Source organism: Phoxinus phoxinus, assembly GCF_949152265.1.
Source record: "Phoxinus phoxinus genome assembly, chromosome: 18".
NCBI classification, from domain to species: domain Eukaryota; kingdom Metazoa; phylum Chordata; class Actinopteri; order Cypriniformes; family Leuciscidae; genus Phoxinus; species Phoxinus phoxinus.
In genome coordinates this window covers 10,403,763-10,426,465 of record NC_136893.1, presented here as the reverse complement: position 1 = coordinate 10,426,465, position 22,703 = coordinate 10,403,763, and the positions used below count along the sequence as shown (strand labels likewise).

At 37.9% G+C, this 22,703-nt stretch overlaps 1 protein-coding gene across 1 annotated transcript; it reads right to left on the bottom strand.

Annotated features, from left to right (window-relative positions):
- Positions 1 to 4,226: 4,226 nt before the first annotated feature.
- ctnnbip1 (catenin, beta interacting protein 1) lies at positions 4,227 to 21,507 on the bottom strand. The gene is made up of 4 exons (XM_079589339.1): positions 21,306 to 21,507; positions 14,795 to 14,912; positions 14,225 to 14,315; positions 4,227 to 6,095 (listed from the first exon to the last, which is right to left on the bottom strand). Exons 2-4 carry the CDS (start codon positions 14,888 to 14,890, stop codon positions 6,037 to 6,039), a joined length of 246 nt encoding a protein of 81 aa, XP_079445465.1. The 5' UTR covers positions 14,891 to 14,912; positions 21,306 to 21,507; the 3' UTR covers positions 4,227 to 6,036.
- Between the last annotated feature and the right edge of the window lie 1,196 nt (positions 21,508 to 22,703).

Genomic DNA, 22,703 nt, shown 5'->3' with positions numbered 1-22,703 from the left:
ATTTTTTTCCTCAAGTAGATTTCTAAAATGTTTGTACTTTTACAACTTCACTTTTACTTCACTACACTCCATAGCATAATATCTAACTTTTTCTTCAACACAATTCATAAATTCGTGCAGTTCCTCCTTGTAATTTAGAAGTGAAGAAATCGAGACGTCGTTGTCCGATTAGTAATCGAATTGTTCGTTTGAACCGATTCTTTTTAATGAACCGGTTCACAAATATAGCATTGATGATTTTGTGAATTTGACCACTTGATTCAATGATCCGGTCGGAGCCGGAAGTAATACGATCCTCAATAAATACTGAGTAGTAGCCTACATTATTAACCTATTTCAACTTTTATCTGTGTGAATGGACATAATGGAGTATAGCCTACCGTCGCAAAGAATAAAACAAAAGGTAAGCATTAATACTTAAACACATTTTAAAAGTAATTTGTTTTATACTTATAAGAATATAAAATGAGTTTTTATACTTGCATCAAACGCTGCTTAGGCTATGGGTCTTCTTTTGTTAGTTTCTCAGAGAAATGCTCCATTAAAAGTTCTTTAAAAGGTTCAAAGATGGATATAGACACTATTGTGTGCCTTCATTTTGCACTCATATCTCCCCAGACAGTTTCAGGACAGTTTCTCAAGTCGGCCAAAAGCCTGGGCACTATAGGCCCTATGCACAGCTTCACTACTTCCTGAACTTAAGCAGGGACCTTTGTTTCCTGTCTGCCAGGATTGGCCAAACTGATTAATCCAGGTGTGTCTGACCAACAACAATAATCAGACACACCTGGATTAATCAGTTTGGCCAATCCTGGCAGACAGGAAACAAAGGTCCCTGCTTAAGTTCAGGAAGTAGTGAAGCTGTGCATAGGGCCTATTCCGAGTATACAGTGTGCCTTCAAACCATTAGCCAACTTTTAAAACAGACATAAATATTCAAGTTATGTTTCAGGGCTTCATATTTCACAGATCTGAGATGCACACACAGTGTCAGGCAGAAGGAAAGGGACAGAGAGGTAAACCACTTTGCGTCTAATGGATCTGGGATAGGAACGCATTCATCTAGTCAGGTGATGGAGCTGTGTATCAGTGTCATGCTCTGAAAATGGTGATCCAATTGAGGATGATGCATACCCATTTAAATTCCACAGCAGCTGGCGCTTCATTCCCACAGCCAGCCTCCTCTAAATCACAGGATTTGACCATCTGTGGAAGATGGCGGGAGAAGCACTGAGCAGATGTTGGTTATTATATGGGGAATTCATGTAATCAGAATGGGGAAACATTTCACAATCTGCAGTTAGCAGCAGCCTTTATACTGTACCTTCACCTACGGCTTCTAAATACAATACGATGCACTCAAGGACAAATTAACTGTAATACCAAATCACAAATGTTATTACTTGGAAACAAGATTCACGAATCACAAATGTGGCCAATACAGCATCAATTTATAATGGGAATAACAGATACAATCCTTCACAGTGGCCAGAGCGATTTTGAGCCATTCCTCTTGGAACTGGCCAGGGGCCTCATTTATAAAACGGTGCGTAGGAACCTTACTAAAAGTGTACGTACGCACAAAAGCCAAAAATGGCGTACGCAAAAAAAAAATCAGATTTATAAAACCGTGCGTACGCACACCTGCACGCAATTTTCACTTTATAAATCACAGCCTACCTGATAATTTGCGCACGCAAAAAAAATCATTTACCGCCCTTTCTCCGCCCATATTCAACCATATATAGACAATGCAAATTACCTCATTAGCCATGCATATATTAAAGGAGCAAGGAAATTTGTGTTTGTGTTTGCGATCAGATTTAATCATTTACACCTTATCACAATGAGTGATAGGCCTACATCCATTTAAGAATGGAAGTGAAAGAAATTGAATTTACGTACTTTCAGCATATAGTTCCTTTTATGTCTTTAAACTAAACATGCATGTATGTATCTTTAGGACCCATAATGGTGATTTAATGTTATTAAGTTGGCTTGAGAAAGCCAACTTACTGAAATCCTATGTAAACTTATTATTATTATTATTCTTTTTCTTATTCTTCTGACCCAAAATTTTTCACCTGTTCAACCTAGAGCTTTAACTCTACAAACTCCAAACTCGGGTCAGACCTTCAGACTGTTCTGACTTGGTGTGCTATATCTTTTCAAACTGATTTGACTTTCAGTTTTCAAGCCAAAAACTCAAAACTAAACTCCCTGAAGCCCTAGACTTAATTAATCTACCATTCTAAATCTATCTATCTATCTATCTATCTATCTATCTATCTATCTATCTATCTATCTATCTATCTATCTATCTATCTATCTATCTATCTATCTATCTTTCAAACTAACTAACTAACTAACTTATATATCTTTCTTTCTTTCTTACTAATCTATCTATATATCAAACTTTAACCTACTTTAAACATCAAACTACTTTAGACTTCTTCAAACTCTCTGGTCCGGCTTTCTCAAGCCAACTTAAAGTTTGTCTCAACAAACTTTTTTTTCTAGTTTGTATTTTTTGTTGTAACCGGGACCTTTGAGCAACTTGTAAATATTGTAAATATTGAAATATGTCAAACTTAATTTTGCCATTTTGCAAAGGGTTAATTCCCTTTATCCGCAGTCAGTTCCTCAACTCACCATCAGTGTCGCCAAACTGCTTTGTCTTCAAAATGTGCGTACGCATGGGTCAGAGTTTGCGTGGAGGTGCGCATATTTTCACGTCAAGTTTTTCTTTATAAATCCCACCTTTTGCGCAGGAACTGGCGTACGCATGTTTTCAGCCCCGTTTTGTGCGTACGCAAGCTTTATAAATGAGGCCCCAGGTCACTATGTGATGCTGGTGGAGGAAAACGTTTTCTGACCATCTCCTCCAAAATAGCCCAAAGTGGCTAAAAAATATTTAGATCTGGTCACTGTGCAGGCCATGGGAGATGTTCAACTACTTTCATGTTCCTCAAACCTTTCTTTCACAAGTCTTGCTGTGTGTATTTGTGCATTATCATGCTGATTCACGCCACCCCTTTCATGGTACAATGTTTGAACCATTAGGTGCACATGGTCCTCCAGAATGGTTCGGTAGTCCTTGGCAGTGACGCATCAAGCTCAAGTAGGGAATGCCATGATATCTTAGCCCAAACCATCACTGATCCACCGCTGTGCTTCACTCTGGGCACGCAACAGTCTGAGTGTTAAGCCTCTTTGGGGCTTCTCTACACTGTAACTCACGGATGTGGGAAAGTCAGAGAAGGTGGACTCATCAGAGCAAAACATGTTTTATGTTTTTTGAATACAATTCAGGTTGCCCAGATATCCCTTTCAGACAGCCTCCTCTTGCGTCGACAGTCACTCCTGTTGTATGTGGTTCATCCTACGTGGTGGTATACATTACCCTGGATACCATAGCTCTCGATACACCACAAAGACTTGCTGTCCTGGTCACAGATGAGACACGCACCAACAATTTGTCCTTTTATGAACTCTGATAGGTCTCTTATTATGTTGTGTGGATTGCAATATTTTATGTACAGCTGCTCCATTGCTCTGCTAATTCAACCTTCACACTCTGTGTGAAGCAGTGAAGCTTGGCCACCAGGTGCGCATATATAGGCTTGAAACCTCCAACACAATATTGGCCAGTGTTTCAATTCCATATATAGACAATACTGTGGCCATTTTAAATAAATTAACAAATGATTGATGAAAACCTGATTAACCATTTAATTATTGAAAAGCGAGTACCAAACTGAAACTTTAATTTCATTTTAATTCAACAGCAAGTCATTTGTTCCTGTCAAATAATAAAACATGCAATACATTGATGAATATTGCAATACTATATATTATTTAGTGGACATCATGCATCACAGGGTTAATTGAGCAGATCAAATTTGAGTTTTATTAGAGTTTGTTTTAAAGAAACGTATCACTTATCAAATAGCATAACTATCTGCATGTGTATTTACATTTAAAACATTTTTGCTCATCCATAATCTGTTGTGTCCTTGGCTGTTTTTCTTGTACTGGTATCTTATCAGATCCCAGAGCAGATTCCAAAGACTTCCATAAAGTGGAGCAAAATATGCCCTTATTATGAGATTTCCCTTTTAGTTCTTATCTCACACAGACAGAAGTGTCGAAACACACAACACAATCTTTCATACTTGATTTCAGAATAAATGCCACTGGAAGCAAAAACTTTCAATACAACAGGCAGTTTTCAACTCCTTTAATGGTTCAGTTGGTATAGATTTTGGACGCATTTAAGTCAAAGGACGAGGTCGACGGCCATTCGGCAAAAAAAAAAAAAAAAAAAAAAAAATTCAATTGAATTTAAAACAATTAAAAAAAGCAATTCACATTAAATAGTTTAACAGCTCAAGCGAGTAGGGACAACATGCAATGAAGTCAATGATTTAAACAAGAATCCAGAGTGACATTCATATGGTTGCAAAGCTGAAAGGCAACGAACCCAACCTGAAACGCATGTAAGACACGATTGTATGATTCTGATGTTAAGAAACAATGCATAGACAAAACAAGGATTTACAGTTAAAAGCAACCAGATGCACGTTCCTGTCATTGGTGAGATAATGCGTCTGTCACGTGGGTAAGTAGCCTTGATGACTGAACACATTCAAATACTTATTGCTGATATTAGCGAGAACTATAAAAGCCATTTCCATAAAAGGACTTACGTCCACAGATTAAAAAGAGGTGTACATTGAGGCTCTTGTGACCATTACAGAGCTACTTGAACATATACACCGTAGATCACAATGCAGGCATGCGTCATTTCAAAACACTAGGATACAATAATTATGTTAAGCAAGTTAACAAAACATGAATACGCATTAAATACCGAACATGAATTAATGTTACCAAAAAGGTCAGAGGCCAAAACACAAAATCAAATTGAAAAAGTTTGGTTTTCAATTAAGTTATCGTGGGACGTTTAGCGTCCTCGGAATTAAAACAAGCTCATATTCATCTTCGTCTTCAATTAGAATAACTAAAAACGTGTTTCGCTAGCACCACTGAATCACAGTCAGATATACAGTGCCGCATACTCGTGTCCGAGAACGGCACATCTTGTGACGACGCTTAAGGCTGAGATTTCCATTTGACATATAAATTTGTGGTTATTATCGTTTCATTCGTATTAAAACATGCGGTTACAAATCAGAATTGAAGTTTAAAAGGGTTTGTGTTTGTCTACATTTTGAAATAAGACATTGAAAAAATAAATAAGGACCTAAGACATTCATTAGATACCTTTAGAAATATTTTACATAAAAACACAGTTGGCACAACTCGTTCACTTTTCTACTTTTTTTCTCACGTTCTGTACAAAAATCTATGAAATTTCACATTAATCCAAACATCGAAAAAATAGATCATGAAACATCAGGTAATTCGTGTACACCGTTCTGCTAGTGTGTGCTTGTGTATGGGCCTCGGTATCCTCCACAACAACATGAATGTTATTTGGATGAAATTATGATGTGAACAACTAATAAACAATTTAAAAAACCTGAAAATAATAAAGTAAACAAACAAAGAAAATCTACCTGCATGATCCTGTAGACAGTAAAACAAGAAACTACATACAAAATTGTCTGTAATAACAACCCATAATGCGATTTATATTTTTTCGTAGTTTGACCAGACAAATGAAGCTCTTGGTCCATTAAGTCTCTCATGGGAACAAATAGAAAACGCCAGTTTTACGGAAGCATGATGAAAAAAAAACAATGAAAAAAAAACTTAAAAACCCCCAAATCAAATATTTACCCGCCAGGACTCTTTCTGACTGGTTTGCTGTAAGTCACCAGGTAGTGCGGCCGCAGGGCCCGATAGTGTAACAGTTAGTGTGAGGAGGAAGAGGGGAATGGGGAAGAGAAGGGAAGTGGGGCAACTGGCATGCAGCAGAGCCCCGCCCCTCTCCCGTCTCAGGCTCCGCCCTCTCCATCAGTCAACAGTGTTGTGTTGTGTTCAGCTGTAGTGACTCGGCATGGCGAGAGGTCACTGTCTCCTGTCCTCGGTCTCTGATCTTGAGAAGGCCATCACCACGTCCTCAGCTCCTGGGATAAGGACAAAACAATCAAAACCAGAGTTAGGATCTGCAACGGACGATAACCGGGTTCAACCGGCCTTCAACTGTTATTATTCCATTTTCACAGATTATATGCAAAAAAATAAACAACTATATCATTCATATATACTTTTCTTTTTAGAAGTAATTATATAAATATTACAGATTTACAGAATTAAAATAACTACCGTTTATAAAGAAATTCCAGTCAAAAATGAAATAATTCTATAAGAAGAATACTTATTTTAAAACTTTTTGCACATAGCACTGTATACAGCCACTCTCCAGGCTATTATCCTAACAGCTTTGTTAGGCAAGGAAAATGTAATCTTCACATCGGAGCAAATTACGTGAGCTCGTCCAATGGCAGCAAACATTATTATAATGGCTGAAGAGCAAACAGGCTGTGGCGTGTGATTAAACTCAGACAATGCCTTACAAACATTCCCAAAAAAATGTATGGCTGTGCAGTATACACTGAATACTGCATGCTATTTGTTTAAAATAGTAAAACATGCACATCTGCTTTTTGTATGTTTTTTACACAAAGTAAATTTTTTTTAATTAATGTAATTCTAATAAATTGATAAAAATATGAGCATTTAAGCATGGGTTCAAGTCCCAATGAACGCATGAACTGCTGAAAATGTATACCTTGAATGTGATAAAAGCGTCTACCAAATGCATAAATGTACCGGTAAATGTATTGTGGAAAACCGTACCCAGTGTGGGTCATGTATTCAGTACATGTATTTCGAATAGTGCCAAGGTATCTAAAGTCTGAAATCTGTAAAGATAAGCCTTCTTTTAACAGCACTGACCCCAGTGACCTCAAAGCAATATTTCACACATTCATACTCCAGATGCCCTGATCTCTGCCCTGGAGAACTGTAGGGATGGATGTTCACAGTATATCATAATGATGATCCCACTCATACGAGTCAAAGTAGATCACATTCATGTGTATTGTGAATACAGAGCAGATACATATAGACCTCAGTTTGTGTTCACATCAACAGCTTAACGTCAGGGTCAAATCAGCATCTGTTTTTGCAGCATGCGGCATGAGACGCACATTACCAACCACTGCTTAGGATTTTCTGTGCCGCACCGATAAGAAATGCGACAAAAGCCTCCATAAACCAAATCTACTACTGTCCATATCTGAAATACGAGAGACCCGTGTGTGAGCCAAAACAAACACTGCAAGAGATGTCCTTTAAAGACATCAAAATGTCACCGGCGGATAGCAGGAAGTCTGTGCGGCTTTTAAAGAAGCAACGAGAGCGTTTGTGATTTCAGTCAGGTCCGGGCCATGTCTTATCAAGGGAAGGCTCTAATCAATTCCAATCCTGAATTAACGATCCCGCCCGGGGATGGAAAACAAACCCCTGCAAACCGGGCAAACAGGATTTGTAGGTCCAGCTGTCCCTAGATGAACATGGATTAATAACAATACCACAAATGTGTAAACAGTAGTAAATAAACAGCAAAACGTGAGCTCTGTCCAGATTATTTTAGGTCAGCTGGACGTCTGAAGGTCAAAGGCAGTTTGCGGCACAGGAAGGGCTGATGTAGCCCAATATCATTTGTTTTGCAACCCAGTGATGGACCTTTTTTTTATTCTAAACTGTTTTGACTGACCAAGCTAAAGCTTAATAAGCAGAAAGCAGAACATCGGCATGTTAATTTCCTCTGCCTTTCATGTACTCTAGCCCACAAATCAGACACTCCACTTCCTCAATATCAAATGAGCAGGACTTCTCAAAAAGCAGAAGAAACGCATTCAACATCAAAGGTGCCATTTTACCTAACTAAAGGTCTGTGTATTTTCGTGATGTTCTTTACTTTGAATTTCCATGGCAATATTTTATCAAACTTAACTATACAAAAATATATACTAAAAAGTATTGCACAGAAAACTAGGCATTATATGACAACTTCTAAGTCTGTTTTATGTGGTTATTGGCCGATTAAAACATTAGCACACAGTGAGACCAGACAGCTTCAGACGAGTGTTAGCACCTTCCTGAAAAAACCGAAGCTTCACACCCTGTTCACAGGTTGTATGATGTCTATTTCTACTGAAAACGGGTCTAATTTCAGTCTTTCTGATGCTTTAGCTTACAGCAGAATAAAACAAATACTCTTAATATAAAAAGAGCAATGTTTTGAATGATAGTCACAGAATCAGCGTTTATACTCTTCAGGGAAATGTCTCCGCATAATAAGCTGAAATAGGAGAGAAAATGTAACACCTCAAAAAATAGTAAAGTGTAAAGACTCCACTGTATAGACACGTGATGCAATCCAAATAAAACCAAACTGTGATGATGAAAATGAGACTGATGCTGAGTATTGAGACTACTTAACCATCAACAGCATGTCTTTGATCCTGTATCATCTTTACAGTTGCATAACGCTTGCGTAACGGCCTGATCATGATCAAGGACGAAGCTTTATAACAACTGACAGGCTGCTCAATATCCTCACAGTTAAACTGAAAGTGCGTTTAAGCGGAAGGAGGATGGAGAGACAGTGGAGGAAAATGCCATCTTCCGCCTGCCTTGGTTATGTTCGCGCCACTCCCTGCGACACACGCTGTGTCAGGATCACAAGCCAACGCGCCGCAGACGTCAGAACCCTCATGAGCCGTCGCCTAGCAACAGCTCAGATTCAGATTGCATCACAATCCGGCAGGCGGCAAACACCTATGAACGAACAGCAGCTCTCTGCCTCTCTCCAGTACTGCCCTGTATAACCTCCAACCACAATCCTGGAGGAATACACTCACCCTAATCCATTATCATATCACAAAACACCTGTGGTCTATGATACTGAAGGGATAGTGCTTTAATTGTGAAGGTGAAATCTCTGATAGGTACAGCTTCATTAGACTAACACGCTCATTAGACGAACAAGCTCTAATTTTATGAACTTAATGACACAATCAGTAATTTTTTAGAAATGAATACAATAAAAAAAAATAAAAAATCACAGTAAATAGATAATAATAAAAGCTGTTTTATGGTGTGGGTTGCCCCTCAATGTAAAATAAAAACACTAAAAAAACTGAAATAACTACATTAAGTAAAAAACTATAAATTATCTAAATCTAACAATTACTCAAAAAAAAAAATACACTAAATATATATATATATATATATATATATAAAAAAAAAAAAGAGTATAATAAACTATTTCTACAATGGGATTAAACACTGACAAACTACATTACTATGTGGACCTTTAAATCAGTCACGGTATGATTAGAGGTTATTTCCTAAATCTTCCCTGTTTAACAGCTATAGTAATCTGTCAGCTATCATCTGATAATAGCAATACAATGATGACACCAGACAGGGCATTAAAGATGATGGCATTCAGATCACCGCTGAGGAGCTGCGATAGCAGGCATTACTGGCCATTAGGAAGTGTGCTTACACATGGCCAGCAGTGAGTGTGTGGGACTGACACACAACCACACATACACCCCCACACCATTCTGTGTGGATCGTGCAAGACACTTCTACATCTACAAAAACTCAAATGTAGCCACGCTCCCAGACATCCCTCTAAACTTTCATTTCCATTTCAGTGCTAGAGATCTAGCTGTCAAATTAGCTTTAGTAACACACACAAATAGTATTGTATAATTAATTGGAAATCATCGTGTTTTTGTTTTGGGTTTTTTATTTCTGTTACAGGCAATGTCTGTACTCTGTAGAGGTGACTGAGGGTCTGACCCATGTCAGGAATGCAGTAGCAGTGTTTAGCCCTGCTTCCAGAGAATAAATATGTACTTGTTTCGTAATTAATTAGCTCATGCAACCAAATAAATTAAGATTTTTATTTTGTAGAAAGAGAATTGTCAGTTTGAACTTTATTCTCTTCTCGTGATAGCTGTGAGACAAGAAAGACAACTGTGTCTAAGGTCATGAAGGCCAACAAAGGAACAGAACACCATGTTCGGATGTTGCTAAAGTTATCTGTACTGTTAACCATGAATCAGAGTCTGTAGAAATGACATCAACTGATTATCCATTTCACTAAGTAGCATTTCCGTATGTTAACTTAGTTCGAGGCGGGATCCTCTTACTCGTGTGTGTGTGTGTGTGTGTGTGTGTGTGTGTGTGTGTACATGCATATACGCACACCTATATATAGTGTATTCGTGTAAATATATGTATATTTATAGAAATATGTTTAAAATTAAATATACAGGATTATTTAATAATTATTATATATATATATATATATATATATATATATATAAAACATTATTATAATAAACCCCCAACTTTCTCTCTTCCACATGCCAGTGTAATGTCTTTAAAGCAGGCTCTGTGGCTCATTAATTTGCTTATCGGGGGAAATAGACATTTAGACTATTACTACTGCAATTAGAAACGGGTCACAATCTGCCACAGCAGAAGAGGATAATGATGTGAACAGCAGGACGGCGACAGGGCTGTTTAATAACATCTACTGCATTATTATGCTGTGCTAGTGGACCACCTAAAAACACTGTTCCACAGCTGGCAAACAAACCGATTGTAGTTACAATGAACAAAAATGGACATATTTAGGCTAGGCTTAAAATACCAGAGCCTGAGAGGAAATTACCCATGTAAACCTTTATAGTTTTAATTTTTTTTTTTTACCCTCTTTAATTTTAGCAATGTAGCATTTAATAATTAATTCAAACCATCATCAAATCTATAAAATAAAAAATGGCGTTTTATTCTCACACACTATGAGAAAATGATGTTTTCTGTGTGTTTTGGGCAATGACTCATTGGTTTAGTGATAAAGGGTCTTAAGAGCGCTCTCTGTGTCGCATCAGTCCACTGATGCAGTGCAGTCTGGGATTATACTGTCTGAGGATTATACCAGCAGACAAGACAAAAGACTGTTGACTCGGCCGTGTCGGTCTAAAAGATGGATAACACACAACTAACTAATGCATAGCTTTGAACTCTTCTTTAAAGGGCAGGCACTTACACAACAAAGACAATAAAAGCTTGTAAAGGAGGACGTAAAAGAGCAGCTTCCTTTCAAGCGCTTTGTCGCACAGACAGGACCAAATGAGTGAGCGTGATGTTCTCACACCATCCGTCTGTAATTAACAATCCGGCTTGACTGAAGGTCCCCTAATGAGGCCTGTTCCACTCCCTCATCCACACACCACCACGAAGCCCTTGTCCACCCCGCTCCACACTCAATTCCATCGCCATGGAAACTGTCTACTGTACTCACTCTGTTGTTCAGTTCCCAAGGCATCCACAAAAGGGGCGGTAGGCTCTCTCACAGCCTCATTGTCGGCTTTCAGCCAATGGTGAGGATCAATCAGAGACGGGCCTGACACTCGTGCTTCTTTTGGATCAAGTTACCTCTCGTCTAATATGTATATTTTGTAATTGCACATAAAAGTTAATTATTACAAAAATAAAAATTGTATGAACAGTGCACCAAATGCACATATTCGCCTAATTATTGCATAAATAAAGAGTTGCCTGATCATTTTATTTTAGCTGCATCTATTTCTTCAGGCGTGTTAATGAGTCTGCTTGGCATGGTATAAAGCTTTGAGCTGCATGAACTCTCAAAGTTCTCCTACGCCCATCATCCTCCCCCAGACACCACCATCCAGTTTCATCCTCTAAACTTCAAGGCCTTAGATGAGATTAAAGTTGCAGTACAAAATTTAGAATATGCGTCTATGGTAATTAGCCAATTAGATGGTCCCAAATGCAAATTTGTTTAATCCGTAGACTAGTAAACAGGGAAAATAACAGGTTTGGAGCATCAGGAGGAGTAAACATACCAGGTTTGTACACAACTGAAGAAAATCGGAGAGCACGGTAGTTCTGGGAGACTATCCACAAGTATTTATGTTATATGGTGTGGATCCCACCTTCATGGTCAAATAATCAATCAAACCTGTCCAGCTGAGATCAAAACTGACCGCATTCAGAATAGCACGATCATGCCAAACATTACATTTCTCTCTCAAAAAGAGAGAAAGGAAAAAGAAAAAACATTTAACACAGAAGTGTTTATTCACATGTGAGAACAATAGCCATTGAGAAAGTGAAATGGTCAGCATCAGTGGTCCGAGTCTATTCAGTATGTTCGTCTGCACACAAACGTGTTACTGTGCCCATCACAGATGAACTCCCATCCTTATACGACTCTTATTAACATACAGACAGCAGCCCTTTAAGTTACCCCAGAAATCTGAGGCTTACAGATCAGTCATACTTATAAAAAGCCATATAGCATTTCTTTTTTGTAAGCATTATCAGAAGCAAATTAAGCCATATCTGCAAAGCTAAACTAGTCACTGGGTGACTCATTTTCCAAGGTGTTGGACGCAAACACACGCTCCTCTGAGACAGCTGGATACGTAAATAATTCATCCAACTGTGGTACAGTCCCCCGAGATGCGGCACTATTTTGCCTGATGTGAAAGAGAAAGCATTAGCGCGAGAGTGTGTAGAACTAAAGTGCCATCTATATGCACCAATACAACATAGTCATCATTCAGAGCAGCGCCGTGAAAGGTATGAAAGCGAGGCTGTGAGGGATAGATTCAATAAAAAAAGCTCCTATCACTTATAATTTTCCACAGCTCATGTTGTCCAGAGTTGTTGGTTTACTGAAATGTCCTGGAAAGATGTTTTTGCTGTGATTCGGCAGCATTACAATCCAAAAACACATTAAATAACAGTACAACCCACTGAAGAGATGTGGGTTTCATTCCCGTTAAAAATCAAAGACGGCGCTGCTGTGAATAAGGTCTATTAGCCAAATCCTCAGATTCTACATTATCCATTTACTTTTAACTAAAATAAGTGATTATTACCACTACTACTAAACACATTCAGCAGACCTCTATCCTTTTTAGCACATGCTTTATTTAAGGGTTCACACAGATCTTACGCCAGAGAATGAGATGTCAGTTTCTCTTAATGGAAACGGACTAATCTTGGAGCAGCTCCCCTAACATATTCCTGATGGCCCTCGTCTGTGCATTAAACAAAGGTTATTGTTCTTCATTGCGTGTTGTTCATTAAGTCCCTTTCATCTCTGCCTCATTAGACTGCATTTGATAGACAGAGATCGCTTTCATCTTAGGGCTGCCGTTTCCATTTTTCTATTCTATCTAGAAACACATCACATCTTAAAATCACTCACCAACGATGGAAGATTTCATAACAGTGGAGCAAACACACACAAAGATCTGCTTAAAAAGGATTTTGAGCAAAAACAATCCCAGATGCACAATACACATCTATATCCATCCATCTTGTGCTACTGCATTATTTATAAAGATCCTTCCAAAACGAGCACTTTACAACCAGGCTTATATGCATATTTAATCAAAACAAAATGTGTGCGCCACACTTTTATGCACCACATGTTAATGTTATTTACAATATAATAAATTTTCCCCTGTCAAAAACATCACATTTTACAGAGCATGTGAACTATGACAAGGTGCTCAGTTAATGCATCTTAGTAAGACTGAACATTACAGTGTCATTCTCACTATAGCATATAACAGTTAAGTTAACTCACTCAATAACTTTAGATCAACTGATCAGAGTTAAAAACAGGAAAATATCATTTGTAGGGTTCAAACTGACTACTTGAAATATTTATGTTGTGCTAGCGCCCCCTTGTGGACCAATCTACAGCATCACATTGTCCCAATATAAACAAATATTGCCAATTTTGTGTATATATATATATATATACACTCTATATATATATATATATATATATATATATATATATATATATATATATAGAGAGAGAGAGAGAGAGAGAGAGAGAGAGAGAGAGAGAGAGAGAGAGAGAGAGAGAGAGAGATAGATAGATAGATAGATAGATAAAATCTAATATATTCATGATCTAAAGTCACCTTACCCTAGTAGTTAGACATTTTAATAACACCATTTCAAATGATGCTCTAAACAAGCAGGAAAGGAAAGACAATAATTCTTCTAATCTTTCAATGCTACCTTAGTAATAAGAGTGTTAGTGGTAAAGGGTGGAGGTGTGATGTCATAGGTTTGGTCAGCAGTGTTCAGGCTGTAAATGTTGACTTACCCTGGTCAATAGGGTGCTGTGGCAACTGACTCATCTGGCTATGCACCACGCCTGCATAATTCCGCAGAAATGCTTCCTCGTTTGGTGTCAGCTGGAAGGGTGGGGACAAAAAAACAGATTCACATATGGCAATGAAAACCCATGCCAGTGTCTGGTTAAGAACTACTCAGAGGTTTTAAAATGCAACTAAATCAGTTTAAAGGAACAATGAAACGATCACCGTATTACCACCAATTGCTGGTTTCTATATTTTAAAGAAAACAATAATCAGCTTATTTTGCATTATTAATCAATCAAAGCAGATTTTTTTTAAAGAAAGAAAAGTTTTCATAGTCAATAAAACGTAACGACGATTGTGCAGCTGGGGGAAAAATAATATTAACCAATTACTTATTTCTTAATGATGTAATTTAATCCTCAGACACAATCATGTCTTGCTCTAATTATTTCTCACAGAACATTTTTTCACTCAGAAATGTCACATTACTTATGTTAAAAAACGAATGCTATTTCATGTCGTCTTTAAAGCACCATCAGAAGATGTCTTATTCTCATGGGTCTGACACTTACATTTGATCCCATTTTCTTGAGCATGAGCAGCACCCGCACCTTCTGCTGGATGTACATCTCCTCAGGAGACTTGCCAGGGGCTTCCTCTCGGTTCATCCCCCCTGCTCCTGACGCACTGCTGAGCAACCGCACACAGAGCAAGAGAGTACTCAATTATTCATACCTCACATTTATTTTCAGAACTCGTGAGTTGAATACATTCCTGCTTGGGTTTCATACTAAAATATAATGCATGAGGGCCAAAAAAAAAGCAAATTAGATCTAAAAATGAACATGTCCATAACATTTATTTGGTAACACTTAACAATAAAGTTTGATTAGTAACATTAGCTAACTACATTAGTTAACATGAACTAATAATGAACTGCACTTATACAACATTCATTGTTGGTTAATTTCATGTTATTGTTTGTGAAGTAGTAGCATGAACAAACAATGAACAGCTGTATTTTTTTATGAACTAACATAAACAAAGATTAACAAATACAGTAACATATGTATTGCTAATGTTTAGTTCAAGTTAGTTATACATTAACTAATGTTAACAAATGAAACCTTATTGTAAAGTGTTACCATTTATTTAAATGGAACAATAAGTTATAGAGAGGAAAAAAACATTTCTACCTGTACAAACTGGCATACATATCTGGCTTAAATATCAAACCCATCATAACCTTTGCAGAGAGCTTCTAATTAAGGAGAATGGCAGTGTCTGAAGTCTGAACGCACTTCAGATCATGGAGCAGGTTGACAGCCTCATAAATGGCCCTCGTGCATATTTAATGGAAGATCTAACAGTGCTCCCAGCTTTCCCTCGTCTTGCTCACTTCCTAATTACCTATTTTCAAACTTACACTCAGTGTGAAACAATTTTAAGGACCTTGAGCAAAAAAAAAAAAAAAAGAACAATCACAGACGAAAAAGCCACATGCTTAAGCGCAACAGTGAATTTTCAAAACGATTTCAAATGTTATTTTCCAGGAAAAGCATCACAACACAATAGACAAAGAGACAGTCTGTGGTCATACCATCTTATCCATAATCAATGCGATAATGCATCTCACACCAATGTCATGTGGGAGAAGAAGAAAAAAAAAAATCTCAGACTGGCACTGACAATAGAGCAAAATGAATGACATCAAATGTATTCTGGGGTTTTGTGAATCTGTCGGATTGAATCCTTTGGCGACATCCAGAGCCTGTGATGTCTCACGCCCTCTTATCTCCACAAAGAGCCTCTAATACATGTTGACAGCTTGTTTGATGTGGGGTTAGCCTATATTTCATTGAAAAGCTGCCTCCAACCCTTCATTGCACGACAGATACATTTGTCTGGCCTTGACTTTAAGAATGACAGTACCTCCCCATGGCCAATCTGGCGTGTTAACAGCTCACATTTCTGAAGGCACTTAAATGTAAGCCGGGAAAAGCAATTAAGACAGAAATTGGTATAGAAACGGGTGACGCTGGCGAAATATCTAACCTACGTTTCCTCTACTACAGTCAAAGACTCATCAGTCACCAAAGGGCCGTGCCATCAAAAGGGCTTCATATTCAATAAAGCATGCACTTTATTCTGCTGCGTCTCGCTGGCAGCCGTGGGGGGATGAGGAGTGCTCGCAGATGAAAGACAGGAGAGGGACCGGAGAGGCAGCTCGGCAGCTCTGTGACACCAGGCACACCTTCAGGGGGAGACCGTTCACTCTCTCTCTCTCTCGCTTTTGATCATGACTGTCCTTCCTGCTGGAAACCAGACAGCAGGCAGACTCACTGCAGCTCAACTCTGCCGCAATCACCCAAGAAAAGCCTGTGCATAACAGCACCATTACTTCACCCTCCTAAGACTTCCAACGTATGAATCTCTAAGAAATGCCCCATAATCTCTCAGGGCTTTAGATCTGTAGCACACCTCAGCTCTGGAACAGGTGTTTTGTTTGAGCAAGTCTGCAGATTTCATGAAATATGTGGATGACAGACTGTAAAAACCATTATCAAAATCCTTTGTTAATCAAGCCATGACACAACACAAGATGACTTAAAAATATAAAATGGTTGCTACATTTAGGAAAAACTCATTTGGAAAAGAAGAGGTTATGGATGCAGAACATCAGAAATCTGACTATATAAATACATAGGCTACTTACAGATATAAGTTATATCTTATGCATATAACCAATATTACAAACCTATAACGTTCTGCGAGTTGCTTTAAAAATAAACTGTTCACAATGAAGCTGCAATCTATAATTTTACATGCTTTAGCCATGGGGTTCCCAAAACTGTTATTAATTTCCCAGACTATGTTAAAGATGTACAGAGTATAAAATATATGTCTGTTGGTAATATTCTTTTTACATTTTAATAAACTTTTGTTTTTTAATTAATTATTTATTTATAATAATAAAAAATGTACCGGTATATTCTAGGCAAACTCAAGAGTAATACAATTATACTCATAATACCAATAATATTTAATAAACATAAAAAAAATATTTTTTACTAAGCACTGGCATTTTATCACATTAATCTCAAACCTATATTTGGGGAAACTCTGCACATTTAAATGAGAATAAATATAGGAATCATGTAGGAAATTCTACAAGATATCCCTAGAAGACATAATTAATATGAATAACTAATAATAATAAAAACAACTAATAATAAAAAAACATCTAAAACATTCCACACACACTCCTCATCAAATGACAGGCAGCATGTTACCTAAATATAATCTTTTTTCCACAAAGAATCCAAGCGAAAACAACAATCTAATCAGTTTTATTGCCGCCAGATGTCATTTTAGACTTTGCCTGATTTCACGGTGGAAGATGTCAAATCATGTGACGACGGGTCCTTTGGGCTGACAGCTAAATATAGAACACCTCTCCTCTGGTTCAGTCATGACCCAGGCTGCACTGAGGCTCAAATTAGTGTCATTTGGTTTCCCACAGTTTAATTGGGGCTTAATTCAAATTACAAGATGGAGAAAAGCAGATAAAGTCAAAGTGTTTTAGTCTTGGTACGGTCACTGGGAGTTCTCACTGGTCTGCAAGGTCATAACATTGAGTCAAAGCAGCGATACTGCAAAAGATCTAATTCATCAGTGACTCCTGCCACTATCCATGTAGGGAAGGTGCAGAAGCTCTGGAAGGAGATCCACAATCCAGATAGCAGTTCTATTTATAGACTCATCAAGTCATTTGAATCCTCACAAACAGCTTGCAGAGAAAGATTCCTCAATTGTTTGAACATCACATGCGTTTGAAATCATGCATCAGAAATTCATCTTCAACTCAAGAAACATCTTTTGCATAAGGTCAGAATGAAATATCTTAATATGCACAATTCCCCACTGTATAGTATGCAAAAAGCAGTGTGTCAAACATCATTGATGCTCGTGTTGAAATGGGAGCAATTCCCTGCAGCCGTGTTCCAACATCGAGTGGAAAGCCTTCCCAGAAGACTGGAAGATAGGGAGGACTAACTCCTTTACAAATGCACATGGTTTAGAAATTGATTTTAGAAATAGAAATTGTGGTGTTTGGGTCTATATACTTTTAGCCTTGTAATGAATGAAAAGCAATCAAAATCCTTATGTTGACCAGAACTAATTCAGCTCATCAAAAAAGATGCCCTCAATACATCAAAGTTTCAACTCCTGAGTTAAAAGAAAAAATAATAATACAAAAAACTGCTGTATTTGCAGCCAGAATGTTAACAGTTGGCCAATCTAAAACACAATTGGCACAAATGGTTTTCCATAGTATACAGATCCCAGGCCACAGTGGGGTTTTCTATGGATCTTATGAAGTTACATAACCTTTGCTGGTTTGAAGAATTATTGGATGGGATCAACTGCCAAGCCCCGAAACTAATTTAACTTCTGTCAGTGAACATGTCATCCTGACCAGCAACATTTTTTCAGTTTTATTTGAGATAATTGTGAAGCAGCAGAGGGCACTGTTCTAGTAAGATCTGTTTTATGGCTCACCAACCCTTGACCAAACTGAAATACACTTACATGACCAAAAACTAACCGGGCCAATCAGCATCCAGTAAGTCAGGTTATAATTAAAACCAGACCTCTCCTGACTTTGTTAATATTTATCTCCCTCAACTTATAATAAAATAAAAGACAGTTAGAGGTGATCTTAGCAGAAAATATGGTGGAACTAAATTTGTTTGCCAATATAACCAAAGTACAGACTTTCTTTGAAGTCTTGCTTGAGTTGATTATTGCCAGCAGATATGATGGGAAACCAGCCGTTCACATTTACAGTGTGGAAACAATAGCTACTATATTTGACAACAATAGAGATGAGGCAGCCAGATGACAAATAACTAGGTCATAACTTATTAGCAATGCATGACCCAGCAATGCAATCCCTGAATATTCAAAATCATACAGAAAATACGTTTTTAAACCTTTTTTCGATTCGCATTTAAAAGGATAGGTCACCAAGAAATAAATTCTGTCATCATTTACTCGCCCTCAAGTTGTTCCAAACCGCTATGAATTCTGCAGAAGAACAAATACTATGGAAATCAATGGTGCCCATCAACTGTCTGGTTATCGACACTTTTCAAAATATCTTATTTTTGTGTTCAGCAGAAGAAAGAAACTCATACAGGTTTGGAACAACTTGAGGGCGAGTAAACGATGACAGAATTTTCTGAGTTTTTGGGTGAACTATCACTTTAAGTAAATCACAATTTACTTTTTATGACAAGGTGTGAAGTGGTTTAAACCGTATACTGAAGATTGTGAGAGCTTATTTTGCCAATGCATCATCTCCGTATTTAAATCAGTCTAGAATAAGTCTTTCACAAGATGGTTGTTATTCACCAGAGCGCTTGTCATGAATCACAATACAAAATCCACTGCAGTGGGAAGCTCCCTTTGGGATCACTTCTGCACCGGCTGTCGGAAACATACAGCTACGTGAAATGACAAGACAATTCTCTCCATAATACGATTAAGGAAAACTTAAACTAAATGGGCTCAAACACTGGGCTATATTTCAAGGTAGAAAGTCAGCCCTGTCCTCATAGGGTGTGGCTAAATTGTCTGGAATTGAAGATTTAAACCAGGTAGAAGTTCATAACTCAATTCAGAACTGCAATTAATACACAATTATTAAAACAAATAATATATATATTATTATTTTTTACGCACACGCACGCACACACACACATTTTTCTTCTTTTAAATTAATATTACATTTCCCAAAAAGGACTGAGATTGTTAATAGATAAAACGAAAGCTTTTGTCTTCAAAGTCAAAGAAAGTGAGCCAAAGAGGATTTTGCTAATTGCAAAAGAAAAAATCCACATTTGCAGCCAACAAGGCTGATTTAAGCCTGAATTCCGGCCTTGATCATGTAGGAGCAGGCCTGTAAGGCATATTAGACCCAGCTTGTGTTGTGTCTGACGGGACAGAAAGGAGAGGGGGTAGGGGGATGCCAAGCGACACCAGGGGGGCTGGGCTCCCCAACAACAACACAAAATGTGTTGAAGCTTGGCTTGGCAGGAGGTCTGAGTCCATGCCTAAGCTTGTAGCTCAAAGGCAGCTGATGATCTCCCTTTGGGACGCAGAGGTTGAGCGGTCCATGAGCCGCACCTGCCCCCCCTTTACCATAGAGGAGGGGAACCATCTCTCTCGGATTCAAAGATCTAGAATCCCTCAGGAGAATGTGAAGACTGAAGAAAAACTGTTTCACTTCCAAGTTCACAAGTAGCTGGCCCTGCCCTGTCCCGTCAGCTCTCGAAGCCTGGCGTAGTTCAAGTGCCCACTACAGGCAGACTGCCAGTTGTGAGCCACACTGCAGCTGACAGATGTATTCTGTATTCACAATGAGTTTAGGGTGTGGAAAGACTAAAAATAGACTATCATTGCCACTAAGACATGATAAAATGGTACAAGTGGCTGAGATTCTTTCTGAACTATGAGTCTAAGATAATCAAACAAACCTATAAATATCAAACAGATACAAGCAAACACAAGAACTCAGGATAAAAGTGTTGCACTTTTCCCCCCATTAAAAACAAATTATATCAAAGTGTATAGATAATAAACGACGTCATTAATATGCAAATGAGATTACAATTCGTTTTTTTAAGTATCGGTCAAACACTGAACTACAGCAGACAGTTCGCGGACTGGAATCACTCCAGTCCTCTTCACCCTTCCTGTGGCAAAACCCGCGCACAAATCGTTCATATATCTTTAAAATTAAGAATGTCAGTCAAACAGACTTTCATTTATCTACGACTGTGGTGTTTAAAGGAGAAAAGTTAGTGTGCGTAAGATACAAGGGGTGTTTAAATAGGCAAACCGGACAGTGGGGCTGTAACAAAGCCCTGAATGAAGTTCCCACAATTCCCATTCACATACACACACACATTAGCTCGCTAGCAACAGAAAACAGCCAACCCGCTTCAATTCGCCCCTCGTTTTTGGGCGTATTTTTTTTTTACATCCAACTCAAACACCTCCGCTTTGATGGCTTACCTCTCCTGGTCCAGGATTCTGTCGTTTTTGTTGTATTTGAGAGCTGTGTTGTGTATAAGGAGGCGTCCTGTTCCGGGGTCACATCCCGACAGTCGGTAGCGCTGGAGTGACTCGAGAGCGTAAACGCGCCGCTGCTGAATCAGTTCCTGCCGGAGCGCGACGCCACTGTCGCCAGCAGAGGGCGCTGTGACGCTGCCGTACACTGGATATATCCGACTAGAGATCAGTGAGCAAGAAAAGAAAAGAAAAGAAAAGAAAAGAAAAGAAAAGAAAAGAAAAGAAAAGAAAAGAAAAGAAAAGAAAAGAAAAAAAAAGAAATAGTATCCTGTATATTATATTATAAAGTCCTAACATTCTGAGAACGTGAACAATAAATGTAATTTTTTTTTAATAAAATATCAAATGTTTCATACGTAATCATAATAGTATAGCATTTTATATTATAATGAGGAATAAAACATCATATGACACTCTGCCTCAACTGACAGATTATTAACAATATATGTAAAAAATAAAATAAAATAGCACACATTTTTTTTTGTGGTAGCCTACCACTTTAAAAAAAAAAAAACATTTTATTTTTTCAATTTTTGTATGATTTATCTAAAAATCACTGTTGTGGTCATCTCATGTACTCTGAAACTCTTTTGATTATATTCAACAGCTGTCATTATGTTATCAATTGAATCCTGTTCTCTTTATACTGGACAAAAGGAAACATGGGACTTTACGGTTTCATCATATATTCCTATGATTGACATACACCTTACACAGTATATTACCTCGTTGATGGCATAATAATGAAGTACTACTATTCAATAACTTGTAGTTTGCAGTTGTTTAGACAGTGTGAACATGACAGGTACTAATGAACCCCTTTCAGTTCCAGAGTTAACAATTACTGTATTACAACTGTATTAAAGCTTTGTTGATATGTAAAATCGTTTTCAATACGCCATTAAGTAGCCCAAGTAAGATTCATGTTTCTCAGGATTAAATACTAATGCCATATTACAGAAAATCCTTCATTTGAACTGCACTGAATTCATTGTTTTTACTGCTATCAGCAGTGTTTTTGTGGCCTTTAGTTACTGAGAGATTCCCAGCAGTCTTGTTTACTGTACTCTTCACACTGGGAAAGCCTCATTCATTACACAATAAAGACTGAGGACTCATGAACTTCCAGTTCCCCTTTTATCTCCGTTTCATCTCTGTGTATATTTCCATAACACTAACAGTAATAACATTCAAATGCTGATCAGACAAATTTGACTTCCTGTCCCAAACTAACATGAATTCTGGAAATTCAGTAGAGTGAATTCTGGTAAATTGGGCCTCGTTGTAAAGAAAAAATGGCCCAAGTTATTATTTCCCAGCCACAGACGGCACATAGAAAGA